This window comes from Camelina sativa, chromosome 17, assembly GCF_000633955.1.
Source record: "Camelina sativa cultivar DH55 chromosome 17, Cs, whole genome shotgun sequence".
Classification (NCBI taxonomy): Eukaryota; Viridiplantae; Streptophyta; class Magnoliopsida; order Brassicales; family Brassicaceae; genus Camelina; species Camelina sativa.
This window is the reverse complement of record NC_025701.1, coordinates 6,383,047-6,406,434: the sequence shown is the minus strand read 5'-3', so window position 1 is coordinate 6,406,434 and position 23,388 is coordinate 6,383,047. Positions and strand designations below refer to the sequence as shown.

At 36.8% G+C, this 23,388-nt stretch overlaps 7 protein-coding genes, 1 non-coding gene and 1 pseudogene across 12 annotated transcripts; 3 read left to right on the top strand and 6 right to left on the bottom strand.

Moving 5' to 3' along the window:
* On the bottom strand, window positions 139-953 carry LOC104755687 (nodulin-related protein 1-like). The gene has a single exon (XM_010478122.2). The coding sequence runs from the start codon at window positions 882-884 to the stop codon at window positions 405-407; it is 480 nt and encodes a 159-aa protein (XP_010476424.1). The 5' UTR covers window positions 885-953; the 3' UTR covers window positions 139-404.
* On the bottom strand, window positions 2,659-4,595 carry LOC104755685 (annotated as a pseudogene).
* Window positions 4,707-6,912, bottom strand: LOC104755684 (probable leucine-rich repeat receptor-like protein kinase At1g35710). The gene is made up of 11 exons (XM_010478119.2): window positions 6,631-6,912; window positions 6,378-6,525; window positions 6,219-6,290; window positions 6,063-6,134; window positions 5,894-5,965; window positions 5,673-5,816; window positions 5,501-5,581; window positions 5,363-5,434; window positions 5,210-5,281; window positions 5,039-5,110; window positions 4,707-4,945 (listed from the first exon to the last, which is right to left on the bottom strand). Exons 1-11 carry the CDS (start codon window positions 6,725-6,727, stop codon window positions 4,855-4,857), a joined length of 993 nt encoding a protein of 330 aa, XP_010476421.1. The 5' UTR covers window positions 6,728-6,912; the 3' UTR covers window positions 4,707-4,854.
* LOC104755683 (probable inactive purple acid phosphatase 2) lies at window positions 7,056-9,794 on the top strand. 2 transcript variants are annotated; one of them, XM_010478117.2, is made up of 3 exons: window positions 7,056-7,449; window positions 7,754-8,189; window positions 8,273-9,794. In XM_010478117.2, exons 1-3 carry the CDS (start codon window positions 7,187-7,189, stop codon window positions 9,545-9,547), a joined length of 1,974 nt encoding a protein of 657 aa, XP_010476419.1. In that variant the 5' UTR covers window positions 7,056-7,186; the 3' UTR covers window positions 9,548-9,794. The 2 variants fall into 2 exon arrangements, with proteins under 2 accessions (XP_010476419.1, XP_010476420.1); XM_010478118.2 differs by having other exon boundaries at window positions 7,058-7,172; window positions 7,477-8,189.
* LOC104755682 (putative SNAP25 homologous protein SNAP30) lies at window positions 10,116-11,922 on the bottom strand. Of its 2 annotated transcripts, XM_010478116.2 has the most exons (6): window positions 11,704-11,922; window positions 11,209-11,583; window positions 11,006-11,099; window positions 10,536-10,660; window positions 10,357-10,454; window positions 10,116-10,269 (listed from the first exon to the last, which is right to left on the bottom strand). In XM_010478116.2, exons 2-6 carry the CDS (start codon window positions 11,581-11,583, stop codon window positions 10,170-10,172), a joined length of 792 nt encoding a protein of 263 aa, XP_010476418.1. In that variant the 5' UTR covers window positions 11,704-11,922; the 3' UTR covers window positions 10,116-10,169. The 2 variants fall into 2 exon arrangements, with proteins under 2 accessions (XP_010476418.1, XP_010476417.1); XM_010478115.2 differs by lacking the exon at window positions 11,704-11,922 and having other exon boundaries at window positions 11,209-11,682.
* On the bottom strand, window positions 12,058-14,411 carry LOC104755681. The gene is made up of 3 exons (XM_010478114.2): window positions 14,232-14,411; window positions 13,514-13,668; window positions 12,058-13,422 (listed from the first exon to the last, which is right to left on the bottom strand). Exons 2-3 carry the CDS (start codon window positions 13,656-13,658, stop codon window positions 12,308-12,310), a joined length of 1,260 nt encoding a protein of 419 aa, XP_010476416.1. The 5' UTR covers window positions 13,659-13,668; window positions 14,232-14,411; the 3' UTR covers window positions 12,058-12,307.
* Window positions 14,620-15,993, top strand: LOC104755680 (protein KTI12 homolog). Its single transcript, XM_010478113.2, has 2 exons — window positions 14,620-14,720; window positions 14,890-15,993. The coding sequence occupies exon 2, from the start codon at window positions 14,908-14,910 to the stop codon at window positions 15,805-15,807; it is 900 nt and encodes a 299-aa protein (XP_010476415.1). The 5' UTR covers window positions 14,620-14,720; window positions 14,890-14,907; the 3' UTR covers window positions 15,808-15,993.
* On the bottom strand, window positions 16,301-16,373 carry TRNAA-UGC. Its single transcript has one exon. It is a non-coding gene; the product is annotated as a tRNA-Ala (tRNA).
* On the top strand, window positions 19,716-23,335 carry LOC104755679 (probable methyltransferase PMT4). 3 transcript variants are annotated; one of them, XM_019238798.1, is made up of 11 exons: window positions 19,716-20,034; window positions 20,104-20,253; window positions 20,350-20,837; window positions 20,927-21,062; window positions 21,162-21,402; window positions 21,514-21,739; window positions 21,821-21,948; window positions 22,042-22,345; window positions 22,498-22,630; window positions 22,724-22,947; window positions 23,050-23,335. In XM_019238798.1, the coding sequence occupies exons 3-10, from the start codon at window positions 20,368-20,370 to the stop codon at window positions 22,871-22,873; spliced, it is 1,788 nt and encodes a 595-aa protein (XP_019094343.1). In that variant the 5' UTR covers window positions 19,716-20,034; window positions 20,104-20,253; window positions 20,350-20,367; the 3' UTR covers window positions 22,874-22,947; window positions 23,050-23,335. The 3 variants fall into 3 exon arrangements, with proteins under 3 accessions (XP_019094343.1, XP_019094342.1, XP_010476413.1); XM_019238797.1 differs by having other exon boundaries at window positions 19,716-19,967; window positions 20,104-20,837; XM_010478111.1 differs by having other exon boundaries at window positions 20,104-20,837.

The window sequence follows — 23,388 nt, the reverse complement described above, 5'->3', positions numbered from 1 at the left end:
CTGAGAGGATTGTTTGATAACTCTAAGCGTTTGTTTTATGAAATTAATGGACACATTCTAGATTGATATATACATCATTGTCTCTGTTTCTTTAATGTCCATTTCTTGAGGTTGTATTATTTTAGGAAAACTAGTAGCAATACCAAATCTCATGTCTTTATTAATTATTTAGTAGTGTGAATCAGGAAATGAAACACTAGTTTAACATAGAAAATTAAAAAAACTTTTAGAACACATAGAATTTAAAGAAACGGGAGAATAAGCATAAACACAACAACACAGATGGACACTAGACTATGATCACCTGAATTTAATTATTACACTCACTCGTCACTCCCCATACTAACATAAAACGATGCTTAAAGTTATTTAATTTATTATTAGACAAGAATTAAAAGATCAAATCACTTCATGAAACCTTGGGCCGTCTTGGCAAAACCTCCAAGCCCACCACCAGACTCTTCACCGTCTTTCTTAGCCACCGGCTCAGTCTGACTTACTGGCTCAGCCTGAGTCGTCGTCGGAGGAGGAACACCAGCGCCGGTACCGGTGGCGTGTGACGACTCGTAGTCGTTGAGATACTTCTCGGCCTTGTCGAGGTACTGACCAGTTTTAGTCTTTTCATCGTAGTTACCGTATTTCTCGGCGGCGTCTAAGATATCAGCGGAGGCTCCGGCGACCTTACCTTTGTCAAGTTTGTCTGATTCGTTACGAGCTGCGGCTTGAGCAGCTTCGGCAACGACCTTGGCACTCGCCATGAGCTCGGCGTTGGAAGCTGGTCTTGTGGCTGTTTCTGTTCCTTCGGCTGCAACAGGCTTGTTGTGTTCTGGCTCCTCTGGTTTCGAGCTTGAGAGTTTCTTAACTTGCTCGGAGATGAAATTCATTTTTTTTTTCTTTCTCTTCTCTGAATATAAAAAAATAGTTTGTGTGTTGGATGTATGAGTTAGGAGATGGAGGATATCTCTCTATTATTTATAGACTGAAAAAAAAAGATATTTATCCACTACAAGAATATTCTTTTTAGAAACTTAAATAAACGAAATCACGGAAGTATTATATGGAGAAAATAAACAGATGATAATTATTAAACCATTTAAAAAAACTGTAATTAATTACTATGAATAATACAAAAAAATTTCTAATCACTTTAGTCTATCAAGCTAAATACTCTTAATTAATAATGTTATTCACTGTTGAAAAAGTATAGTTTTGTTCGTTGAGAGGATAGACTAATTAACTAAAGTTGATATCATTATGGTTTCTCTTTGTTGTCGTGGCGGAAAAGAACATTTACGTGATCAGTTATTATTAGTATACAGTGACCAATGTGGTGTTCTCTTCTCGATCACACAATTCATACGTGGTCTTTATGCTACAAAAAATATCACAAAATATCTCTATGGAATTATCGTTTTCCATTAAAAACTGTCGGTCGTAGATTTGATGGGTGATATATAACTCCCATCACTTGATTTTGTCGGTTGCGTAATATACAAGTTACTTTTATAATGACAAAAACCAAACAGTACTAGGTGGGACTTTATCATTATACAGGTGTACTACATAAAACAATTCTTGCGCTTATATGAAGTGACGTTAATGGCCCATTTTTGATACTATGTTTGTACCTTAAACTGGATTAGCTTCACTAGAGTGTGACAAATAGTACTTGTTACGAAGTGTTTCATTGGGTCTTGTTGGTTTCAAAACATTGTGTAACAAATTAACATTGAGCGTTGTGTTAAGAAAGTATCTTTGTTGCTTGCCAACAGCTCTCTGTTATATACATTTTGGCTTTCAATATCATCTTTCTTTAAACGAAACCCATGTACAATCACTCATGCACACACACAATATAGCTACAGTTATCTAAGGATCATCTGTTTTAGTGTCAGAAACAGCATGCCTTTCCAGGGAGTTCACCGGTACTACGGANGGATGTATGAGTTAGGAGATGGAGGATATCTCTCTATTATTTATAGACTGAAAAAAAAAGATATTTATCCACTACAAGAATATTCTTTTTAGAAACTTAAATAAACGAAATCACGGAAGTATTATATGGAGAAAATAAACAGATGATAATTATTAAACCATTTAAAAAAACTGTAATTAATTACTATGAATAATACAAAAAAATTTCTAATCACTTTAGTCTATCAAGCTAAATACTCTTAATTAATAATGTTATTCACTGTTGAAAAAGTATAGTTTTGTTCGTTGAGAGGATAGACTAATTAACTAAAGTTGATATCATTATGGTTTCTCTTTGTTGTCGTGGCGGAAAAGAACATTTACGTGATCAGTTATTATTAGTATACAGTGACCAATGTGGTGTTCTCTTCTCGATCACACAATTCATACGTGGTCTTTATGCTACAAAAAATATCACAAAATATCTCTATGGAATTATCGTTTTCCATTAAAAACTGTCGGTCGTAGATTTGATGGGTGATATATAACTCCCATCACTTGATTTTGTCGGTTGCGTAATATACAAGTTACTTTTATAATGACAAAAACCAAACAGTACTAGGTGGGACTTTATCATTATACAGGTGTACTACATAAAACAATTCTTGCGCTTATATGAAGTGACGTTAATGGCCCATTTTTGATACTATGTTTGTACCTTAAACTGGATTAGCTTCACTAGAGTGTGACAAATAGTACTTGTTACGAAGTGTTTCATTGGGTCTTGTTGGTTTCAAAACATTGTGTAACAAATTAACATTGAGCGTTGTGTTAAGAAAGTATCTTTGTTGCTTGCCAACAGCTCTCTGTTATATACATTTTGGCTTTCAATATCATCTTTCTTTAAACGAAACCCATGTACAATCACTCATGCACACACACAATATAGCTACAGTTATCTAAGGATCATCTGTTTTAGTGTCAGAAACAGCATGCCTTTCCAGGGAGTTCACCGGTACTACGGATAACCCCGGCTTTCTCCTTCACCTTGAACTCTTTGCTCTGTCTCTCTTTCTCCGCCTGAGCTCTGGCTCCAGCAGCTATCTGTTCGATGTACTCCGTGTCTTCTCTAAATCTCTGCAAACCTCTCTTCCTCTTCTGTTCTTGTTCGCTCTGCTGTTCATGTACCAAACCATTTAGAGAACAAAAAACTCAAAAACTTTCACTCAATTATATGATAATGATCATGACATTAGATTATACAAAGTCATTATATTGTCAACCTCAGATATGTCCAGCTTCCTTCGAGCTTTGTCCCTCTTCTTAGCTTCCCACAAATCGATCTTTCTGTTTAACTTCTCATACCTGATTGTGTGCAGTACATATGTGATATGTGAGTGTAACTATAACACACATAAATAAACTTTTGTGTGTATTGAGACTTACCTTGCTTTGATCTTAGCTAGTTCAGCTTTTTCCCAAGCATCAGCTGTAGAATCATCTTTTCGACTAGTATGCTTGGAACTCTGCCTATTCATTTCCCTAGGTGGAAGCCGCAGAGGCGGAGGTGATAGAAGAGGAGGGGGAGGAGGTGGTGGTGGAGCACGACGTTCTGATCGTATCCTGACCGGTGGTTGTACCCGTGGCGGTTCAGAAACTTGTTTTCTTTGTCTATCATGTTTTTCCCCTGAATCTTCATTCTGTTTGGTATGATCTTCTCTCAAGTTCATGGAGAATGTCTTTTTTACTGACGATGACTTTCTCACTGGAGACTTTGGCGTGGGGTGTTTATGATCTCTCGTCTCTGAATCTCTAAACGAAAGTTGTCCTGTGTCAACACAAAAACGTTAATATCCAGTAACCATTTTAATCTTGAGTTAATCCGAACCTCACCTGAGAATCTTCTTGATAAGCTTCTTGGTTCCTCTGAAGGAAACTTATCTTCTCTTCTGCTCTTGCTCCTTGACAAAGAAGGTCCAAGTTCAACGCCATTCTGTTTTGTTTTACAATTTCGAACAACAAGAAACTTATATTAACGAGAAAAGCTTTACTTCAATTGACCATAAGAAAGAGTCTTTCTTAGAACCCTCACATGATGATAACTCTCTAGCCAAGTTTCTTCAAAAGTGCTTATGGCATAAGCAGTGGCTGCAACTGCAGCTGCGTGATCCATGTCGCCAATCGGATCATAACTTTCGCCACTCATTTGCCTCGAGAACTGCTTCTGTAACCAGTTTGAGGGCTTCTTCTTATCTACCACAACACAGATAATGAACAGCACTAATGTGAAACTAATCAAAAGATTGATAGGCTATCAAGAACAAGAGAACAAGACTTATGCGGCACCTTCTTTGAATGAAACAGACTTCCTTGCCGGCACTTTTTTCTCTCTAGTGGAGCTACCAACCTCTCTATTTTTTTCCTGGGAAGCTGGATGCCTCCTCCTGAAACAAAGATGTCAACATTTTAAATCAACACATGCATATCTATCTATATGTATGTGTTGTTGAATAGCAAAGATGAATCTGGAGATTTGGTGATTTACCTTGTCTGCTTGATCAAGGTATCCATTTTCAAACTAAAATATGGTGGGAGGACTTGAGAAGGTTTGGGTTAGATGTGTCTGAGGGTTTTGGTTTTTGAAGGGTTTTTGAGATTATTGCTTTGCATGCAAGTTTCATATTTGGATCATAAAGGTGTGCAGGTAAAGTTAAGAACACTTTTTCTTTCTTTTCCCTCTTCAGCTTTTTGGTTCTTTGCTTTCTCAAAAGGACAGTGAAAAGAACAAACTAGATTGCTTTCTATTCAATTTTCATATATGGATAAGGAATCTTTTACATTCAGAAAACACATCAAGTACAATATTGCTCAAACATCATGACAACCACATTACACTGCCAAATTACTATCTGAAATGAAACAGAGTTGTAATATGCATAACTAAACAAGGATGTCTACGTCAGAAAGTTTGAGGACCTTATGTGCACCAATCGCCTTCGCGTCTGTTTTGAATGCGTTCCCTTCTATGTACCTGCCACATACATCCACCAAGAATTAATTGACAACATGGATGTTATATACTGTCTTCTTTTACAAAGAGATCAAAGAGAGGTTATGAACATACATTTCTCTTAGATTCGGATGCTTGTAGAAGGCTTCAGGGATATTCCCACTAAATAGGTTGTGGTCCAAGTGCCTGAAAGTTTAATTACAACATGCTCTATGGATGTAAGAAAGCACATGGGTCCTTCAGATCAATTTTTAATTACGTATTTAGTTGAGGAGAGAGGCCTACAAGTTAGTTAGTCTTGGTATATTGGCTAGTGCAGAAGGTATTGCTCCAGTCAATTTGTTGAAAGACAAGTACCTGAACTCAAAAGGATAAGATAGGGAGAGATAAAAAATGTAAGTGGTGTTCATAAATCAAAAGATGTGATAAAGTACTCACAACATCTCCAGGTTTGTTAGATTTGCAAGCTTGTTTGGGAGTTCACCAGTGAAGTAATTATTGTTTAGAAACCTACAACCAAAAGTTAACTCAGGAACAATATTATATATCTGATGGCTAAGTCTCAAACTCACTTACAGGTTTCTAAGAGCTGGAAAGCATCCTTGTATGCGTAAAAGATCGCTTATACTCCCAACTAAGTGATTGCTGCCAACATCCCTACAGACATGCAAAACATGACAAAGATACTAAGTATATCTGAACTCTGTTGATTGATTTACAGGAAAGAGCATTGAACGTCAGAGATTACAAGTGGCGAAGCTTTTGTAATGTTCCCAACTCTGCTGGGATCCGCCCAGTAAAATGATTCTCTTGAAGATGTAGGTCTTGGAGCTCATGGAGATTTGCAAGCTCTTTGGGGATGTTTCCTTTGAAGTTGTTAAAACTCAGGTATCTGAAATGGTAAAAGCATGTTACAGATCTCAAACAAAACCCCTTTAACTATCCCAGACAGGAGCTAGGATTACTCACAGATATGTAAGACTCTTCAAACCACCAATTTCAGGAGGCAGAGCATTTTGAAGTTTATTCCATCTCAAATTCCTGTTTACAATACACAATAACAATATCAAAACAAAGCACGCAGCCAAAACTCAACCCCTTTTAACATATGTTGAGAAATAATGTGAAAGAACATTACAGTGTCTTAAGACGCTTAAGGCGCCCAATTTCTGAAGGAACAGGTCCTGTCAATTTGTTGTTGTGCATATCCCTGACAAATTCATAAACCCAATCCCTTTAAACAATCAATACCCTAGCATCAGAACTAACAAGATTGCAAGTCAGTGAAACTTACAGAACGGTGAGATCTAAGAGCTTCGTTACAGCCGTTGGGAATTTCCCAACTATCGACATTGAAAACACTTCTCTGCAAAAAACATCACAAACCAATTTTAAGCGAAAAAAAATAAAAAAGCCTCAAACTTTAAGAGATTGTGAGAGTCAAAAAGATTACAGCTTGACGACGACACGGTAATTGCCAACAGTGGAACAAGTGACGCCAGACCAAGGAGGCAAATGTTTATCTCCACAAGGATCATCTCCAACCCAAGAGTACACCACTCTCCACCCAACTAACCTCTTTATCTCATTCAACGCTTTCACTGCTCCCCCCAAAAAAAACAAAACCAAATCCGACGAAAGATCACAACTTTGAAACACCACCAAATCGGAAACAAGCTAAAAGTATCGAAATCGAAAGAGCTTACCGTCTCGTTTAAGTGTTTTAGCAAAGGAGACATTGATCAGTAGCAACGAAAGAGCGTAAATCCGGAAGATCAGAGACAAACTCAAACGCAGAGCCATCTTCAGAAGATCTGTAGAGCTTACGAAATCATGAATCCTTCGTGGGTATAAATATAAGAAAAGAATCAATTTTGTAAACTGGGCAAAAGTGAAAATGGTGTGGGAGAAAGAAGAAGGATTTATTTATCATCGCCATGGAAAGCAAACTTAAAGCTCAGTGGAAACTAAACTAATCCCGTCACGAATTAAAACGGTTCAAATTCCTCAATATTATTTTAATTAATTTCTTTATATAGGCCGAATAAGGCCCATTTTATTGGGCTTTGATAGACCCATCTCTAAGAAGGTGATAAGTCATAGATCATCATCCATTGGTTTTGACTTTTGAAAATAGCTAACCACCACAAATCACAGGGAACGCTAAAACGCCGCCGTATTTATCACTGTTTATATATAAACTTTCATCTCCGGCGCTCTGCTCCGGTAACAATTTATTCTTCCTTACATTCCTCCGTCGCAATGATCGTCAATTTCTCCTTCGTCCTCCTCCTTTTCATCTCCGTCTTCGTTTCCTCTGCTAATGCGAAAGCTACAATTTCTATTTCCATCAGAGCTCTGAATCGATCTGGCGATTCCGTCGTGATCCAATGGTCCGGCGTCGATTCTCCATCAAATCTCGATTGGTTAGGCCTCTATTCACCGCCGGAGTCTCCCAACGATCACTTCATCGGTTACAAGTTCCTCAACGAATCCTCCACTTGGAAATCCGGATTCGGTTCGATCTCTCTTCCTTTANTATTCTTCCTTACATTCCTCCGTCGCAATGATCGTCAATTTCTCCTTCGTCCTCCTCCTTTTCATCTCCGTCTTCGTTTCCTCTGCTAATGCGAAAGCTACAATTTCTATTTCCATCAGAGCTCTGAATCGATCTGGCGATTCCGTCGTGATCCAATGGTCCGGCGTCGATTCTCCATCAAATCTCGATTGGTTAGGCCTCTATTCACCGCCGGAGTCTCCCAACGATCACTTCATCGGTTACAAGTTCCTCAACGAATCCTCCACTTGGAAATCTGGATTCGGTTCGATCTCTCTTCCTTTAACAAATCTCCGATCGAACTACACGTTTCGGATCTTCAGATGGAGCGAATCAGAGATCGATATGAAACACCAGGATCATGATCAGAATCCTTTACCGGGAACCAAACATCTTTTAGCTGAATCGGAGCAGCTGAGCTTCGGATCCGGCGGCGTTGGCATGCCGGAACAAATCCATTTGTCGTTCACGGATAAGGTTAACACGATGCGTGTCATGTTTGTAGCTGGAGATGGAGAGGAACGTTTCGTGAGATACGGAGAAGAGAAAGATCTGTTAGGCAATTCCGCTGCGGCGCGTGGGATGAGGTACGAGAGAGAACACATGTGTGATTCGCCGGCGAATTCAACCGTCGGGTGGAGAGATCCTGGTTGGATTTACGATACGGTTATGAAGAATTTGAACAATGGCGTTAGGTACTATTATCAGGTAATTAACAAAATCCGAATCTAAAGCTTCTAGAAGATATATGTTTAGATTACAGGATTTGATTAATGGATTCTATGAATTAGGTTGGTAGTGAATCTAAGGGATGGAGTGAGATCCGTAGTTTTATTGCTAGAGATCTATACTCAGAAGAAACTGTAGCTTTTATGTTTGGAGATATGGGTTGTGCTACGCCTTACACTACATTTATCCGCACACAAGATGAGAGTATAGCTACGGTGAAGTGGATCCTCCGTGATATTGAAGCTCTTGGTGACAAGCCAGCTTTTATTTCACACATTGGAGATATAAGTTATGCTCGTGGTTACTCGTGGGTATGGGATGAGTTCTTTGCTCAGATTGAGCCTATTGCCTCCAAAGTTGCTTACCATGTTTGCATTGGTAACCATGAGTATGATTTCCCTGCTCAGCCTTGGAAGCCTGATTGGGCAGCTACGACTTATGGAACTGATGGTGGTGGTGAATGTGGTGTGCCGTATAGTTTGAAGTTCAACATGCCTGGGAACTCTTCAGAACCCACGGGAACGAAAGCTCCTCCGACGAGGAATCTTTATTATTCTTATGATATGGGATCTGTTCATTTCCTGTATATCTCCACAGAGACGAATTTTGTTAAAGGAGGCAGTCAGTATGAATTTATAAAGCGAGATCTAGAGACTGTAAACAGGGAGAAAACGCCGTTTGTTGTTGTGCAAGGACACAGACCGATGTACACTACGAGCAATGAGGTTAGAGACACTATGATTAGGCAAAAGATGGTTGAGCATTTGGAACCGCTGTTTGTGGACAACAATGTCACGCTTGCTCTATGGGGACATGTTCATAGATACGAAAGGTTTTGTCCGATAAGCAACAATACTTGCGGCAAACAGTGGCCAGGAAGCCCGGTTCATCTTGTGATTGGTATGGCTGGTCAAGATTGGCAACCAATTTGGCAGCCGAGACCAAACCATCCAGATGTTCCTATATTCCCTCAGCCTGAACAGTCAATGTATCGTACGGGTGAGTTTGGATACACTCGTTTAGTTGCAAACAAAGAAAAGCTCACTGTTTCATTTGTGGGTAACCATGATGGCGAAGTTCATGATACTGTTGAGATGTTAGCTTCTGGGGAAGTAATCAGTGGGAGTAAAGAGAGTACTAAAGTCCCAAATCTTAAAGCCGTTTCTGCTTCCGCTACGCTGATGAGAAAATCCGAATCTAATACCTTGTGGTATGTCAAAGGAGCAGGCTTGATGGTTGCGGGTGTGGTTTTAGGGTTCATTATCGGGTTTTTCACCCGGGGAAAGAAATCGTCGTCTGGTAACCGTTGGATCCCAGTCAAGAACGAGGAGACATAATATTGAACTGAGTCTAATTAGGGGGCATGATTTGTATAGGATCTCTTTTTTACCACGGTGTTGGGAAGAGAACATAAGTTTTTGTACACTACAATAATACTGATTCTTGTTAGATAGTGTCTTCTTGTGCTTATTATTTGTAAGAATTTGTGAGTATCACTACGATGTTACAGACTGAAGGGATTTTGCTGTAATTACATTATGTACTGTTTGAGTTAATATATATAAATACAACACTTTGGAACTGCAGAGTCGAATCAACTAAACTAGGCTTCTGTTCGGTTTTAGTTTAAGGTTTCTGGTTGAAGCATATTTGAAACAAATTGAAACCAACTGTGAAGTATGGGATTAGTTTGGTGGGGTTTTATTCTCAGTTTGATAGTTTAATGTTTGATTTAGAATGGATCGATTCAGTTTGTATTAGGTTTAAACACTTCGATATAATATTGTCTGTAAAATTAATAAAAACAAATGAATCAAAATGTGTTGTTAATATTGACAATTTTTGTAGCAAAGGATGAACAAAGAAGATAAAATTTCAAATGTGTGAAAGTAAAAAAAGAGAAGATACGTAATAATATACATATAAGAACATCAATGTTTGTGAAAGGTGGTGGGTTGCTTATTTGGAAAGCAAATGACGTGCCCGTTGATTAGCTCCTTTAACACGAGAGTTAAGCTCATCAACATCGTCGCCGAGATGATCAAGAGCTTTGTTTTGCCTGCAATTTGGTACCAACAATAGTAATAAGTATTCTAAAAACATAAAGCATAAAATGTATTGAGTATATGTATGTGTGTTATCTGACTTGTCGATCTCAGATCCCATATCAACAGCCATGCTCTTAAGGTCACCCAAAATGTCACTCAAATCTGAAAGTCCATCATCTTGCTTTGCCTTCTCTTGCTGCATTTAAACATAACATTTTTAACAACTTTCCTTCACTTCAAGATATCTGCAAAATTTGTAAAAATGAAGAACACACACCTCAACTTTCTGCAACGCGTTTGTTGGTTGGTCTAGTGCAGGTTGGCTGCTCGATCGTCCTTTCCCACCCAAACCAAGTTTCTCTCGCTCTTCCTTGTGATTCTCACCCTTCTTCGACGGTTTATCTAAAAGTTCAACAGCTCTACTAAACATGACCACCATACACATAATATAATCCAATCAAGAATCAAGATGATACGAGTTATTCACTAGTTAAGGATCGAGTATTTTCCTCTAATCTTCAAACAGCAAACAAAGATGATCATCTTATGATCAAGAATCATGAGCCCTAAAGCGTGAAAACAATAAGTATTGAGATGATATGAGTTATTAATGAGGTAACAACATGATCATCATACACATAATTTTATCCAATCAAGAATCAAGCGCTATGAAACGTTAAAAACAATAAAGATTGAGATGGCATGCATTGTATAACTAGGTATAGATTCTGTAAGAAGGATTAAAACCTGGTGTGATCATAGGTCCTGAGATAGTTTTAGTCTTCTTTGGTTTCCATGGCTTTGAAAACATTCCTCCTAAGTTGTTCAAAAGCTTCTCTCCCTGAATTAACAAACATTTTCATCAACACCCCCATAAAACACATAACCTATAATTTCACCATTTTGTAGATCAAAGATAGTAACAAGAAGAATAAGATCAAAAGCTATACCCGGCTAAGATCTTTATCCATATCAACAGCCATCTCATGAGTCCTGTTGATCTGTTCACCTTGGTCATGCAACATTTCGAGCGTTCTTGTAGCATCTGACCTTATATCTTCAGCGATTTTAAGACAATTGTTAACACCTTTGGTTGTTTCTTCAGCTTTATAAACCGCATAGTTCTCTAACTCCTCTGTGGTTTGGCTCTGCAGACCACCGGAATCGCGGAAACCGTTCTTGTATTTGTCGTCATCGTCGAAATCAGGTGTTACAAGGATTGGTTCTGAAGAAGTCCTTCTTCCTGCAGTGATTGTTCCTCCTTTGTTGTTTGATGATTCATTGGGAAGCTTATTGTTTCCCGGAGATTTCAAAAATCCAAACATCTATTCAACAAGGAAATAACGATGACGATGATTGATGAAAGATTATCAAGAACTTGTTATGAAAATGTTAAAAAGATTGAAAAATTCCGAATCAGGAAGAGAAAGAATCTGATGGGTTACCTGTGAAATCTCTGAAAATATTCTGATTAAGAAAAATGGCTATCCAAAAATAGAAACATGTCACCTGTGATAGAGATATGTAATTCAAGAATGGATCAAAAGAGTCGTTTCTGATTCTCTCTCTGTTTGTTTAATGTTGAAGGGATTTAGAGATGAATGGAGACGCGTCAGAGAAGGATCCACCGTCACGTCACAGTCTTCTGCTGCTCACTATTTTGGGACCGTTAGTAATAACCAAACACTCTGTTTCAGATACGAGGTTTATCTCTAATACTGTCCGTTCTAGTTCAAGAAAATACTGCAGATGTTGATTACTGAAATAGTAGGTACAGGGAGTGAGATTTGTATTAAGAATATGAACAAAAAGTTAGTTTATTAAACAGTTTGAAGATTTTTTCTTCTTCTTACAACAAAATCTAATTCTGATTGACAAAGGCAATAAAATAACCTAAAGCATCAAAAACACAGAGCTTCAAGGGTCATAAACTATACAAAGACTCCCTGAAACTTCCAACTTGAGATTTTCTTAAATAATGCATTTACATACACAAGATTCAGAACTTAAGAGCAGAGTAAATAATGGAGAACTGAGATCGTTCTTCATTTACTTCCCTCTGGAAAAATCATCCCACGGGTCTTGACCAAAGATCTCATCAATGATGTTTGAAGTTGGAAGCAGATCAATGTTCTTAGTCCAACAATGATCTGGTAGTATCGAATCACAAGGATCAAATGAATATGAATTATCCACAAGATCATTGCAGTGGCGCCAGTAATTCCCAATGTTGGATTCTTCTCTGTTTCTAACTGGACATCGAGAGTAGATTACATTGGACTGGTATTCAAAGGACATGTTCGAATCTGCATTAACATTAGCCTCTTCCTCTTCTTCTTCTTCGTCGTCTCTTGAGAGGCTTTTCTCGGCTTTATCATCTGATGGAGTTTCAGCACCATCAAAGGTGTTGTCATACTCTACTTGCCACTCGTCATCATCACTATCAACATCCAGGCTTTTAGAACGATTCTGGATAGCTCGTCTTCGCAGGATAAAGACATTGAAATAATAACTCACAATTTCCTTCATGGTTCTCGAAGGAAACGCAGACTTTAGGTTTTTCCAGAAATCCCTGTCCAGTGAAACCGGATTGGAGTAAACAACCTCGTGAAATAGGTCTTCCTCATCTTCAGTTAGTTTACCGGCAACTTCCTCCCCCATCTCACAAAGACCTAAGTCCAGACATCTGTCGTATCCAATAGTTTCAAACAAGTCTTCCCTGTTTTCCATGATATGCTGCTGCACACATCTGGTGGAACCTTTATCCAGGCAAATGCATTCCTGTCTTCCTTTACCAATTTTGCAAATCTCGGTTTCACAGTCAGGCATTGGAATCACGCACTTCCCCATCACAGCCTGACCTGACTGATGACTTGCCTCTTCCTTGACACATTCAGGAATAACCGCCTGGTAATCACGCCCGACAGGAACTTGTTTTCTAGGAGACATCGGAGAACAATAAACATCTTCCGAGCAAACTGGTCTCCAAGGTATATCTGACTCAGGAGATTCATGAGAAAGGGTAGACTGAGTCGTCGCTCCAGACGACTGAGTATCTTCCTCACACACACCGGTTGTGATCCAAGAGAAAGGCGCATTGGTCTGAAAACCCTTCTCAAGATTCTCCTCACATTTATACCCATAGAGATCACTTATATCATCTCCTGCTTATAAACCAAGACAAACAATAATAATCAAGCCAGCTGCTTAGGTTTTATCATGTTAACCCTTCTGCAAGAAGCATATGATTATTACCTATGAGACCTGACTTGTCCAGTGAAACACGATATGGAACTCCTTCATCTAGCTTGGTCAGCTTATTGCAATAACTAATCTGTCTTGCATGCTTAACGTTGAGCTCTTGGACATCCTCACCATCAAAAGTGCGCTTGTAACCCATATTTTTGAGACTGTAAAATAAGAACCAAAGCCATTTAGTTACTTGGCGTGAAGGTTATCTATAAGAACCACAGACTCACACTGACAAGTGACAAGTGACAACAATAAGTCTACTTCACCAGTAAAATAATTTAATTAGAGTACAAAATAATAAAAGAAATTAACCCCAATTTAATTTGAGTAAATTAAAAAAAAATCCCCAAATTAAAAAAAACCCTAACCCTAGATTTCAATTCACGGATTAAATCACCAAATCAAGAATCAATAACCAAAGAATCGGTTAATTATCAGGAAAACAAACAAAAGCCCTCAATTAATTGACAGATCTGACGAACCCTAGAACATCGAGATCTACGAGACCCTCAAATCGGACAATAAAAATTGGGGGAAACTGAAATTAACAACAGATCCGGTAAACCTATTGAAGGAAATCAACATCAAAGAACAAAAATTAATCAGATCTGTTGTTTCAAGATCTAGATCTGACTCAAACCCTAGATTTGACCAAAACAAAGCGATGATAACAAAACAGACATCGATTGAAAGAAGAAATCAAGAGGAGAAAGGATATTACAATTGATTTGAAGATCGATCTGGTATAAGGAAGGGATCTGAAGAAAGAAATCGAAGAAAATTTTGTAAGTTGGGGAAAAAAAAAACAAATTGGGGGAATTTTAGGATGCGGCTAGGGTTAAAAATTCGTGCTTTTTTTTCGATTGGGGGAAAAACCCGATTTTGAAACCCGGATTTTAATTCGGATACCGAGACAACCTCGAATGAGCTGTACTTTATTTAAATCTTTACAGAATTTGAAATTACCAAATTATCCTCGCCGTATACCATCAACGTGCCTCGCAACTTGTGTTGGCATATCCGGCTCGTATCTATCTTCTTAACCGGTAACGTCGGCACATTATTAAAAACCGGAACAACCGAATTAAACCGGTTCTAATCTTATAAGCCCTAAATCCCCAAATTAAGATTTCTCACGCGACCATTAGCATCATCATCACTCTTCTTTGCTTTCTTCAACCTCTCGAACAACACTCCCGATTTTGCTCTGGTAATGTTTGATTTAGCTTGATTTTTTCGTCGGAATTGTTAATTTTGGGAGTCTATATTATAAAGTTTGATGCTTTAACTTGTTCTGGAGGATTGAATCCGTTATATGTGAATCTGGGTCGTTGCGTATATGATTGGATCTAAAGTTTTATATTGACTCCATTTTGTAGGTAGTGTGATAAAAGCCAATGGCGCTAGTTGTGATTTGTGGGCAACCTTGTAGTGGCAAGTCAATAGCTGCAGTAACCTTAGCTGAAACACTGGGAGAGTCAGAGACGAAACAGAGTGTTAGGATCATTGATGAGGCTTCGTTTCATCTAGACCGCAACCAAAACTATGCTAACATGCCTGCAGAGAAGAATCTGAGAGGAAAGCTAAGGTCAGATGTTGATAGATCAGTTTCAAGAGGCGATATTGTTATTGTTGATTCGTTGAACAGTATCAAAGGTTACAGATACGAGCTCTGGTGTATAGCACGTGCTGCTGGGATTAGGTATTGTGTTGTTTACTGTGATGTGGATGAAGCTCATTGCAGGCAATGGAATAAAGAACGTAGTGATAGAGGTGAGGCTTCGTATGATGATGGTATATTCGAAGATCTGGTGAGAAGATTCGAGAAACCTGAGAGAAGAAACAGGTGGGATTCACCTCTGTTTGAGCTGTACCCTGCTCGAGAAGGAATAGACAAATCCTCTCCTGTGATTTCAGAGGCTGTGACTTATCTAACCAAGACTGTTGACTCCAGAACGCAAGATGTGAGGATTCTCCAACCAAGTATCGCCACTCAGGCTGCTAGATTCTCAGAAGCGAATTCTCTTTACGAGTTGGACAGAGCGACACAAGAGATCATTAACGCGATTGTGGAACAACAGTCACTTGGTGGGGCTATAAGCAGAGTTACTCTTGGCAGTGAACTACCTCCAATCGAGATCTGTAGACCTATTGGACTACCGGAGCTAAGGAGGCTTCGGAGAACGTTTGTTAAATTGATGGGTCAGTCTAGTTTAAGCGGGCCACCATTACCAACTGATGCAGAAAGTGCTAAGAGACGTTTTGTGGATTACTTGAACAGAGAGTTTGGAGGTTAAAAGACGCTTGAAATTTGTGGGTAAAACAACGTTTTTACAGTTTGGTTCTGTATTTTCTTAACTCAAGTCAAGTTTCCATCCTTGTAGTTTCTTCAATGAAATTTTGGGGCTAAATTGATGTGTTATAATAATGCAAACATGTATGATCCTTACTTATATGGATATGATTCGCTTGGTGTGCCTGGATGAATTTTTGTTCTGGAACAAGAGTACTTAGCTTGCTCCTCATCATCATACAGATGAAAGCTGTTACCAAACAATGCAATTTTGGACAATCGAACGTAACGATCCATTTTTCTTTCTTGCGAGATTGTCGTACACATTGGACTCACCTCACATGCAGTGTGGAATATACGAAAAAGAGACTAGGCTTTGCGTCCTTTTGTCAGCTCTGCTTTTTTCATCTCTGCCTCCTTGTTCTCTAGTTGTTTTATCTCTTTAGCCCACAAACCAAAAAAATTACGCGTCAAAGATGGAATCGAACGTCAAAATTTGGAGATGCGGGGGATCGAACCCCGTGCCTCTCGCATGCAAAGCGAGCGCTCTACCATTTGAGCTACATCCCCATTTTAATTAATGTGATACACTATGAATTATAATAAGAGAGCTATGTGAGCCACTCCAAATTGGAATAGAGCTACAGTTTCCAAATTGTTTAGAAAATTTGGAAAATCGTTCACCTCGTGTTAGATGTCATCACTATAATAATATTCCAAGATTCAGTCATCGTAGCAGTATATATTCATGAGAATCAGAGACGTTGGTTGCTTCGTGAGAATATATATATATAGCAATAGCACCTTGCAATCATTGAAATTTTTTCTGTCATCTAGCTATAGGCTTTTTATTGAATTCATTGATTTGATTATTCTAATTGACTAACAACAATTTGTTGTTGTTGTTGTTGTTGTTAAAGATTAACTTAAAGTTGTCAAAGGTAGCCTGATGATGTTAGTACCTCAACTCAAGTATAGCCAAGCAAGCTCCGATCAAGTTCAAAGATGCGATTCCTCCACTACTACAAGCGCAAAGCCAAATCCACCACCTAATAATGGCTTAAAAAAATATTAAAACCTTGGTCTGTTATTAACACATGTTATTTGGAGAAATCTTTGTCCCCCCATGTTATAATTAATTTTTTTTTTTTTTGTCTCCTTGTGTAATAATAGCTGTTCAAGAGATGTTTTATCTCACAAACTGGTCTCTCCTAGTTGATCCCGCCAGCCATATTCTCTGTTGGAAAAAAGATAGCTAGCTACACGAAGTATTGGTGAATACATGGTCACACATGCCAAGTATAGTATTGTATACTCAACTACACAAAGTATATGTATTACATGACCACATGTATGAACTATATGATGTTATGCAGTCAACATCATAGACATATAATCTAGTATACCGGTCAGTTGACTCCGGCGAAGACCGACGTTGACTCCGGCGTTGACCAACACTAAAAAAATCTAAATTAAAAAAAAAATTATTATAGTAAATTATTTATGGGTTTTCATGATTAAAAGACATTTTCTATTCAATATCCAAATATTTTATATATATCTCTAATATATTCATTCTTATAATTAATTACTTTTTATTTTTCAAGCTAAAGTAAATAGTTAAATAAAAATCATTTATAATTATTTTTTAAGATATAAAAACAATTTATAATTATTTTCAAGATATATATGTATATATATATAAATCTCTCATAATCAGATTATTTAATTACTACAAAATCAATAAAATCAAATTCAACTACTTTCATTAGAAAATAATATGCAAAAGATTGAGTATATGACTCTTTACTCTAAATTTTGCATGGTAAATGTTATAAAAAAGTTTAGACACTCTTTACTTTAAAATTTACAAACTCAAAATAACATATAACCAACAAAAAATTAACAATATTTACTTTTAACATATGAACATTTTCATTTTTACTCTCTTTTACACAATTACAATATGTTAAATTATTTTTTAGAAATTTTTTTTAAGGTTTGAGTTCTCTATATTACATTTAGGATATATTTAGGAAATATATTAAAAATATCTTTAGATATTGAATTAACATATAAACAACAACAAAAAAATTCACAATATTTACTTTTAACATATGAACATTTTCATTTTTACCCTCTTTTACACAATTACAATATGTTAAATTAATTTTTAGAATTTTTTTTAAGGTTTGGGTTTTCTATTTTACATTTAAGATATATTTAAGAAATATATAAAAATATTTAGATATTGAATAGAATATTTTTTAATTAATACAAACCATAAATGATTTAATATAATAATTTCTTATTTTTATTTTTAATTTTAGAAAAAAATTTGGTCAACGCCGGAGTCAACACCGTCTTCACCGGAATTAATCAATCAGTGTACCAGATTGTATGTCTATAGTGTTGAACACATGACGTCATATAGTTCATGCATGTGGTCATGTAATACATATATTTCGTGTAGTTGAGTATACAATAATATAGTTGGTATGTGTGGCCATGTATTCACCTATACTTCATGTAGCTAGCCATCTTTTTTCCAAAAAAAAATGTGGAGGAGGATATATAGTTCAGGAAATAAAACAGAGAAGGAAAAAAGATGGCTAACTACACGAAGTATTGGAGAATGCATGGTCACACATACCAATTATAATATTGTATCCTCAACTACACGAAGTATATGTATTGCATGACCACATGCATGAACTATATGACGTTATGTGGTCAACACCATAGACATACAATCCGGTACACCGGTCGAATAATTCCGGCTAAGACCAACGTTGACTCCGGCGTTGACCAACATTGACCAAAAAAAATTGTATTTTAATTTTTTTCTATGAAAAAACAAAATAATAAATTACTATATTAAATTATTTATGAATTTTCATGATTAGAAAACATTCTATTCAATATCTAAATATCTTAGGTATCTCTAATGTATTTATTCTTATAATTAATTAATTTTTTTTTAAAGCTAAAATAATAGTTAAATAAAAATAATTAATAATTATTTTCAAGATATTAATAGATTTTATCTTGATTTTAGGATATGTTTGCAAAAGGATATAGAATAAGAGGATTTTTGCAAATGCCCTTATATTATATATTGAAAATAATTATGTATCATTATATTTTATCTATTAAAAGTAAATAGTGTTAATTTTTTTGTTATTGTTTACATGTTATTAGGAGTATGTAAATTTTTTTTATACCAAAGAGTATCTAAAATTTTGTATACTCTTTACCATGCAAATTTTAAAGTAAAGAGTCATATACTCAAATCTTTTGCATATTATTTTCTAATGAAAATAGTTGAATTTGATTTTATTGATTCTTGTAGTATTTAAAATTTTAAATAATATGATGATCAGAGATTTATATATATAAAATCATTAATAATTACATATGTTATATATATATATATATATATATATTTCTTGAAAATAATTATTAATAATTTTATTTAACTATTAGTTTAGCTTCAAAAATAAAAGTAACTAATTATAAGAATGAATACATTAGAGATATAGAAATAATTAGATATTGAATAGAATGTGTTTTCTAATCATGAAAACCCATATATAATTTAATATAATAATTTATGATTTTGTTTTTTAATAGAAAATATTAAAATACAATTTTTTTTTGTCAATGTTAGTCAACGCCGGAGTCAATGCCGGTCTTTGCCGGAATCATTCGACCGGTGTACCGGATTGTATGTTTATGGTGTTGACCACATAACGTCATATAGTTCATGCATGTGGCCATGCAATACATATACTTCGTATAGTTGATGATACAATATTATACTTGGCATGTATGACCATGCATTCTCCAATATTTCAGGTAGCTAGCCATCTTTTTTCCATATTTTAACTATTAAGTACAGACAGACGCAGAGCAAGAAAAAAAGCTTTACAGTACACTCTTCTCTAATCATATCACATCAGTCAGTCACAGACTGGTTGTCTGGTTACTTCGTTTTCGCCATTGTTTTCGTCCAATTCTTAAGAAAATTTCTCTTTTCAACCCCCATTCACACTCACTCTGCTTCTCAAAACCCTTTTCTTGACGTCGTCGTCTTCGATTCGTTGGTTCAGGCTTATTTGATTTTGTTGTCCTCGTCGAGATCTCATTAGAAAAAATTACGAGGTTCGTTGTTCCTGCCTGCCTGCCTCATTTCGTTTATGATCTAGAAACAATAAATTCTTGTAAAAAGGTACAAACTTTATATCTCCCTCCCTTTTTTAAGGAAAACAAAATTTGATCTGAGAAAATTTGGTTGCAGGTTGTTACGTTTCCGTAATTGGCCTACATCTGGAATCTAACCAAGATTTTGTTATGTATTGGTTCTGAATTTGGCATTTAGTACTGTGACTGATGCTCTTTCCTGATTTGGATTTTTATTCTTTTTGAGGTTTGAGGGTATGGATTCAACGTGAGTCAATCAAATGTTGCCTATAAATGTGAATCCTTTATGGCTTGATTAGGTCTATATGATGTTAGTTGGATTTGAGAAATCTTGGTTGTATAGTGTAGATAAAAGCTGACCATGAAGCTGGCCTCAGTTTTTGGTCTTAGACCACGGATCAGCGGTTTACTATTCTTGATCCTTGGTGTTATTGCTCTCATTACCATTTTAGTACCAAACTCTGATGATGACTCTTCTTCAACTACGCGAGGGCCACCACATAACGTTTATAGTAACTATGGGAGGATTAAGGAGCAAGCAGCTATTGATTATCTAGATCTAAGGTTTTTCTCCTTAGGGGTTAATCGGTTAAAAGAGTTTCCTTTATGTGGTAAAGAGAGAGAAAACTATGTTCCTTGTTATAACGTAACAGAGAATGTACTTGCTGATCGGAATTGTGGGTTTGCAAGAGAAGAGGAAAGATGTATAGTTCGTCCTCCCAAGGATTATAAGATACCACTTAGATGGCCTGTTGGTAGAGATATTATATGGACTGGGAATGTCAAGATTACTAAAGATCAGTTTCTTTCATCAGGAACTATGACTAAAAGGTACTATTTGTGATCACCATAGCTTTGTTATGCAGTTTCAGCAGCTAGTGTTGTACTATCTTAATCTGTTTTAATATACTTGTCATTAGGCTCATGTTGCTTGAAGAGAATCAAATTACATTTCACTCGGAAGATGGCTTGCTCTTTGACGGGGTCAAAGATTACGCTTTTCAAATCGCTGAGATGATTGGATTAGGAAGCGATGCCGAGTTTCCTCAAGCTGGTGTAAGACGTTGTTCCTTCTTTCTCTAGTTCCTCTTGTCATTGATCGTTAATTCTGTTTTCAACAGAAACTCCTATAAGCTGTCTTCCTTTTTCATGCAGATACGGACTGTGTTAGACATCGGTTGCGGATTTGGTAGCTTTGGTGCACATCTAGTGTCTTTGAAAGTGATGCCTATATGTATAGCAGAGTATGAGGCAACTGGAAGCCAAGTCCAGTTAGCTCTAGAGAGAGGCCTTCCTGCGATGATTGGAAATTTCTTTTCGAAACAGCTTCCATATCCAGCTTTATCATTTGACATGGTTCACTGTGCTCAATGTGAGATTACTTGGGATATAAAAGGTATTTATCTGGTATGATAGTCTTTCACTTATTTTGGTTAACATCTGTGAATTTGGGTTTTTGAAATGGAACTTACAGAGTTATGCTTTCAATTTATCTGCCCTTAAGCAGATGCAATGCTACTCTTGGAAGTGGATCGTGTTCTCAAGCCCGGGGGTTATTTTGTTTTAACATCCCCTACAAGCAAAGCACAGGGAAATTCTCCTGACACTAAAAAAACAAGTATCTCAACACGAGTGGATGAGTTATCTAAGAAAATCTGTTGGAGTCTCTCAGGTCAGCAAGATGAGACGTTTCTTTGGCAGAAAACAACAGATTCTAATTGTTATTCATCTCGGTGAGTATGAGAACAGAGTATTGAAGCTTGGTTTTTCACTCACAGTCACACTGATGTCTTTATTTTTCCTGCTTGCTGTAGCTCGGAAGCTTCTATACCTCTTTGCAAAGATGATGATAGTGTTCCGTATTACCAACCCCTTGTTCCATGTATAAGTGGAACCAAGAGTAAACGATGGATTCCTATTCAGAATAGGTCTACAGCTAATGGTAACTATTGATTTTGGCGAGTCATTGTTTGTATTCATAGCTCATACTTTTTTGCGATTAATGTTCTTTCTCCGAATAAATTCCTTTCAATAGGTATTAAACCTGAAGAATTCGATGAGGATATACAAGTATGGAGATCAGCCCTTAAAAACTATTGGTCCTTGCTTACACCTTTGATATTCTCAGACCACCCCAAAAGACCTGGTGATGAAGATCCTGTCCCACCTTTTTACATGATACGCAATGCCATGGACATGAATGCTCGTTATGGGAATCTGAATCACGCCTTACTGAAACAAGGGAAATCAGTTTGGGTGATGAATGTTGTCCCAGTCAAGGCACGTAATACGCTTCCTATTATACTTGATCGAGGTTTTGCCGGCGTTTTACATGACTGGTGAGTGTCTGTTTTCTTGGATTTACATATTCCATAAAAGACAATCACATTTATCTGCCTTAGGTGTCTCTAGAAGACTCAGAGCATGCTTTTTCATTGCTTAGATCCTCCGTTTGGCTTATAACATATGTTTCTTTGCCATTTTAATGCAGGTGTGAACCATTCCCTACTTATCCGCGAACATATGACATGCTACATGCCAATGAACTTCTCACACATCTTAGCTCAGAACGGTGCAGCCTAATGGACTTGTTCTTGGAAATGGACCGGATTCTTCGTCCTGAGGTTATTTTCTACACTTCCCACCATTTCTCATATGATCCTAATTAGGGAATTCATAAGCTGAGAGAAACTTAGCCTTTCGTGAATGATTGATAGGGATGGGTTGTGCTAAGCGATAAGCTTGGAGTGATAGAGATGGCACGTACACTTGCTGCTCGTGTACGTTGGGAAGCACGGGTCATAGATCTTCAAGACGGAAGTGACCAACGGCTCCTCGTTTGTCAAAAACCTTTCCTGAAGAAGTAACTCAAAACAAGCAAGATGTCAAACTTTTTGCTTCTCTGCACCATCCGACACTAAGTACAGTATTTTTTTAATAGGTGATCTCTCTCTTCTTTTCAACAAATTTCTGAGTTTTGGATATTTCAAGAACACACAAATGTTTTATATCTGTATACATTACGGTCTTTCTGTGGAATCAGAGTCTCACTTTGCTTTGAAGATCCAAATGATGATACTTGCAAATCCTGGAGCGATATCAAGAAGATGAAATGGAGACTGAGATTTTCTACTAATAGGGCAGATTTATCATCATCATATTACAACATTCTTTTCATATTTTCTTCCTCTTCTGTTTTGCAAACAAATTTGCAGTTATATATAATTTCTTTCATTCATCCATTATTGCACATTATTGTTTTCAGTTTTATTTTCTGCGTTTTGTAATTGTTTCCAAAGGATCTCTCGTATATATTCATAATTCATCTACTGCAGTCTGCAACAAAACCAATTGTTCTACAGAGAAAAAAAGTTGATAGAAG

Bases quoted from the DNA above. Each gene is read 5' to 3' on its own strand.
- LOC104755687 (XM_010478122.2), bottom strand. From the start codon at position 884: ATGAATTTCATCTCCGAGCAAGTTAAGAAACTCTCAAGCTCGAAACCA.
- LOC104755684 (XM_010478119.2), bottom strand. From the start codon at position 6,727: ATGGCTCTGCGTTTGAGTTTGTCTCTGATCTTCCGGATTTACGCTCTT. The intron at 6,291-6,377 runs GTAATCTTTTTG...TGTTTTTTGCAG, and splicing joins TACCGTGTCGTCGTCAAGCT to AGAAGTGTTTTCAATGTCGA. The intron at 5,111-5,209 runs GTAGGCCTCTCT...TTAAACTTTCAG, and splicing joins ATACCAAGACTAACTAACTT to GCACTTGGACCACAACCTAT.
- LOC104755682 (XM_010478116.2), bottom strand. From the start codon at position 11,583: ATGTTTGGATTTTTGAAATCTCCGGGAAACAATAAGCTTCCCAATGAA. The intron at 11,100-11,208 runs GTATAGCTTTTG...TTGTTAATTCAG, and splicing joins TGGATAAAGATCTTAGCCGG to GGAGAGAAGCTTTTGAACAA. The intron at 10,661-11,005 runs GTTTTAATCCTT...TTGAACTTTTAG, and splicing joins AGGACCTATGATCACACCAG to ATAAACCGTCGAAGAAGGGT.
- LOC104755681 (XM_010478114.2), bottom strand. From the start codon at position 13,658: ATGGGTTACAAGCGCACTTTTGATGGTGAGGATGTCCAAGAGCTCAAC. The intron at 13,423-13,513 runs GTAATAATCATA...GTTTATAAGCAG, and splicing joins GGACAAGTCAGGTCTCATAG to GAGATGATATAAGTGATCTC.
- LOC104755679 (XM_019238797.1), top strand. From the start codon at position 20,368: ATGAAGCTGGCCTCAGTTTTTGGTCTTAGACCACGGATCAGCGGTTTA. The intron at 21,063-21,161 runs GTAAGACGTTGT...TTTTTCATGCAG, and splicing joins CCGAGTTTCCTCAAGCTGGT to ATACGGACTGTGTTAGACAT. The intron at 21,740-21,820 runs GTGAGTATGAGA...TGCTTGCTGTAG, and splicing joins TCTAATTGTTATTCATCTCG to CTCGGAAGCTTCTATACCTC.
- LOC104755683 (XM_010478117.2), top strand. From the start codon at position 7,187: ATGATCGTCAATTTCTCCTTCGTCCTCCTCCTTTTCATCTCCGTCTTC. The intron at 7,450-7,753 runs CTCTCTTCCTTT...ATTCGGTTCGAT, and splicing joins AAATCCGGATTCGGTTCGAT to CTCTCTTCCTTTAACAAATC. The intron at 8,190-8,272 runs GTAATTAACAAA...TCTATGAATTAG, and splicing joins GCGTTAGGTACTATTATCAG to GTTGGTAGTGAATCTAAGGG.
- LOC104755680 (XM_010478113.2), top strand. From the start codon at position 14,908: ATGGCGCTAGTTGTGATTTGTGGGCAACCTTGTAGTGGCAAGTCAATA.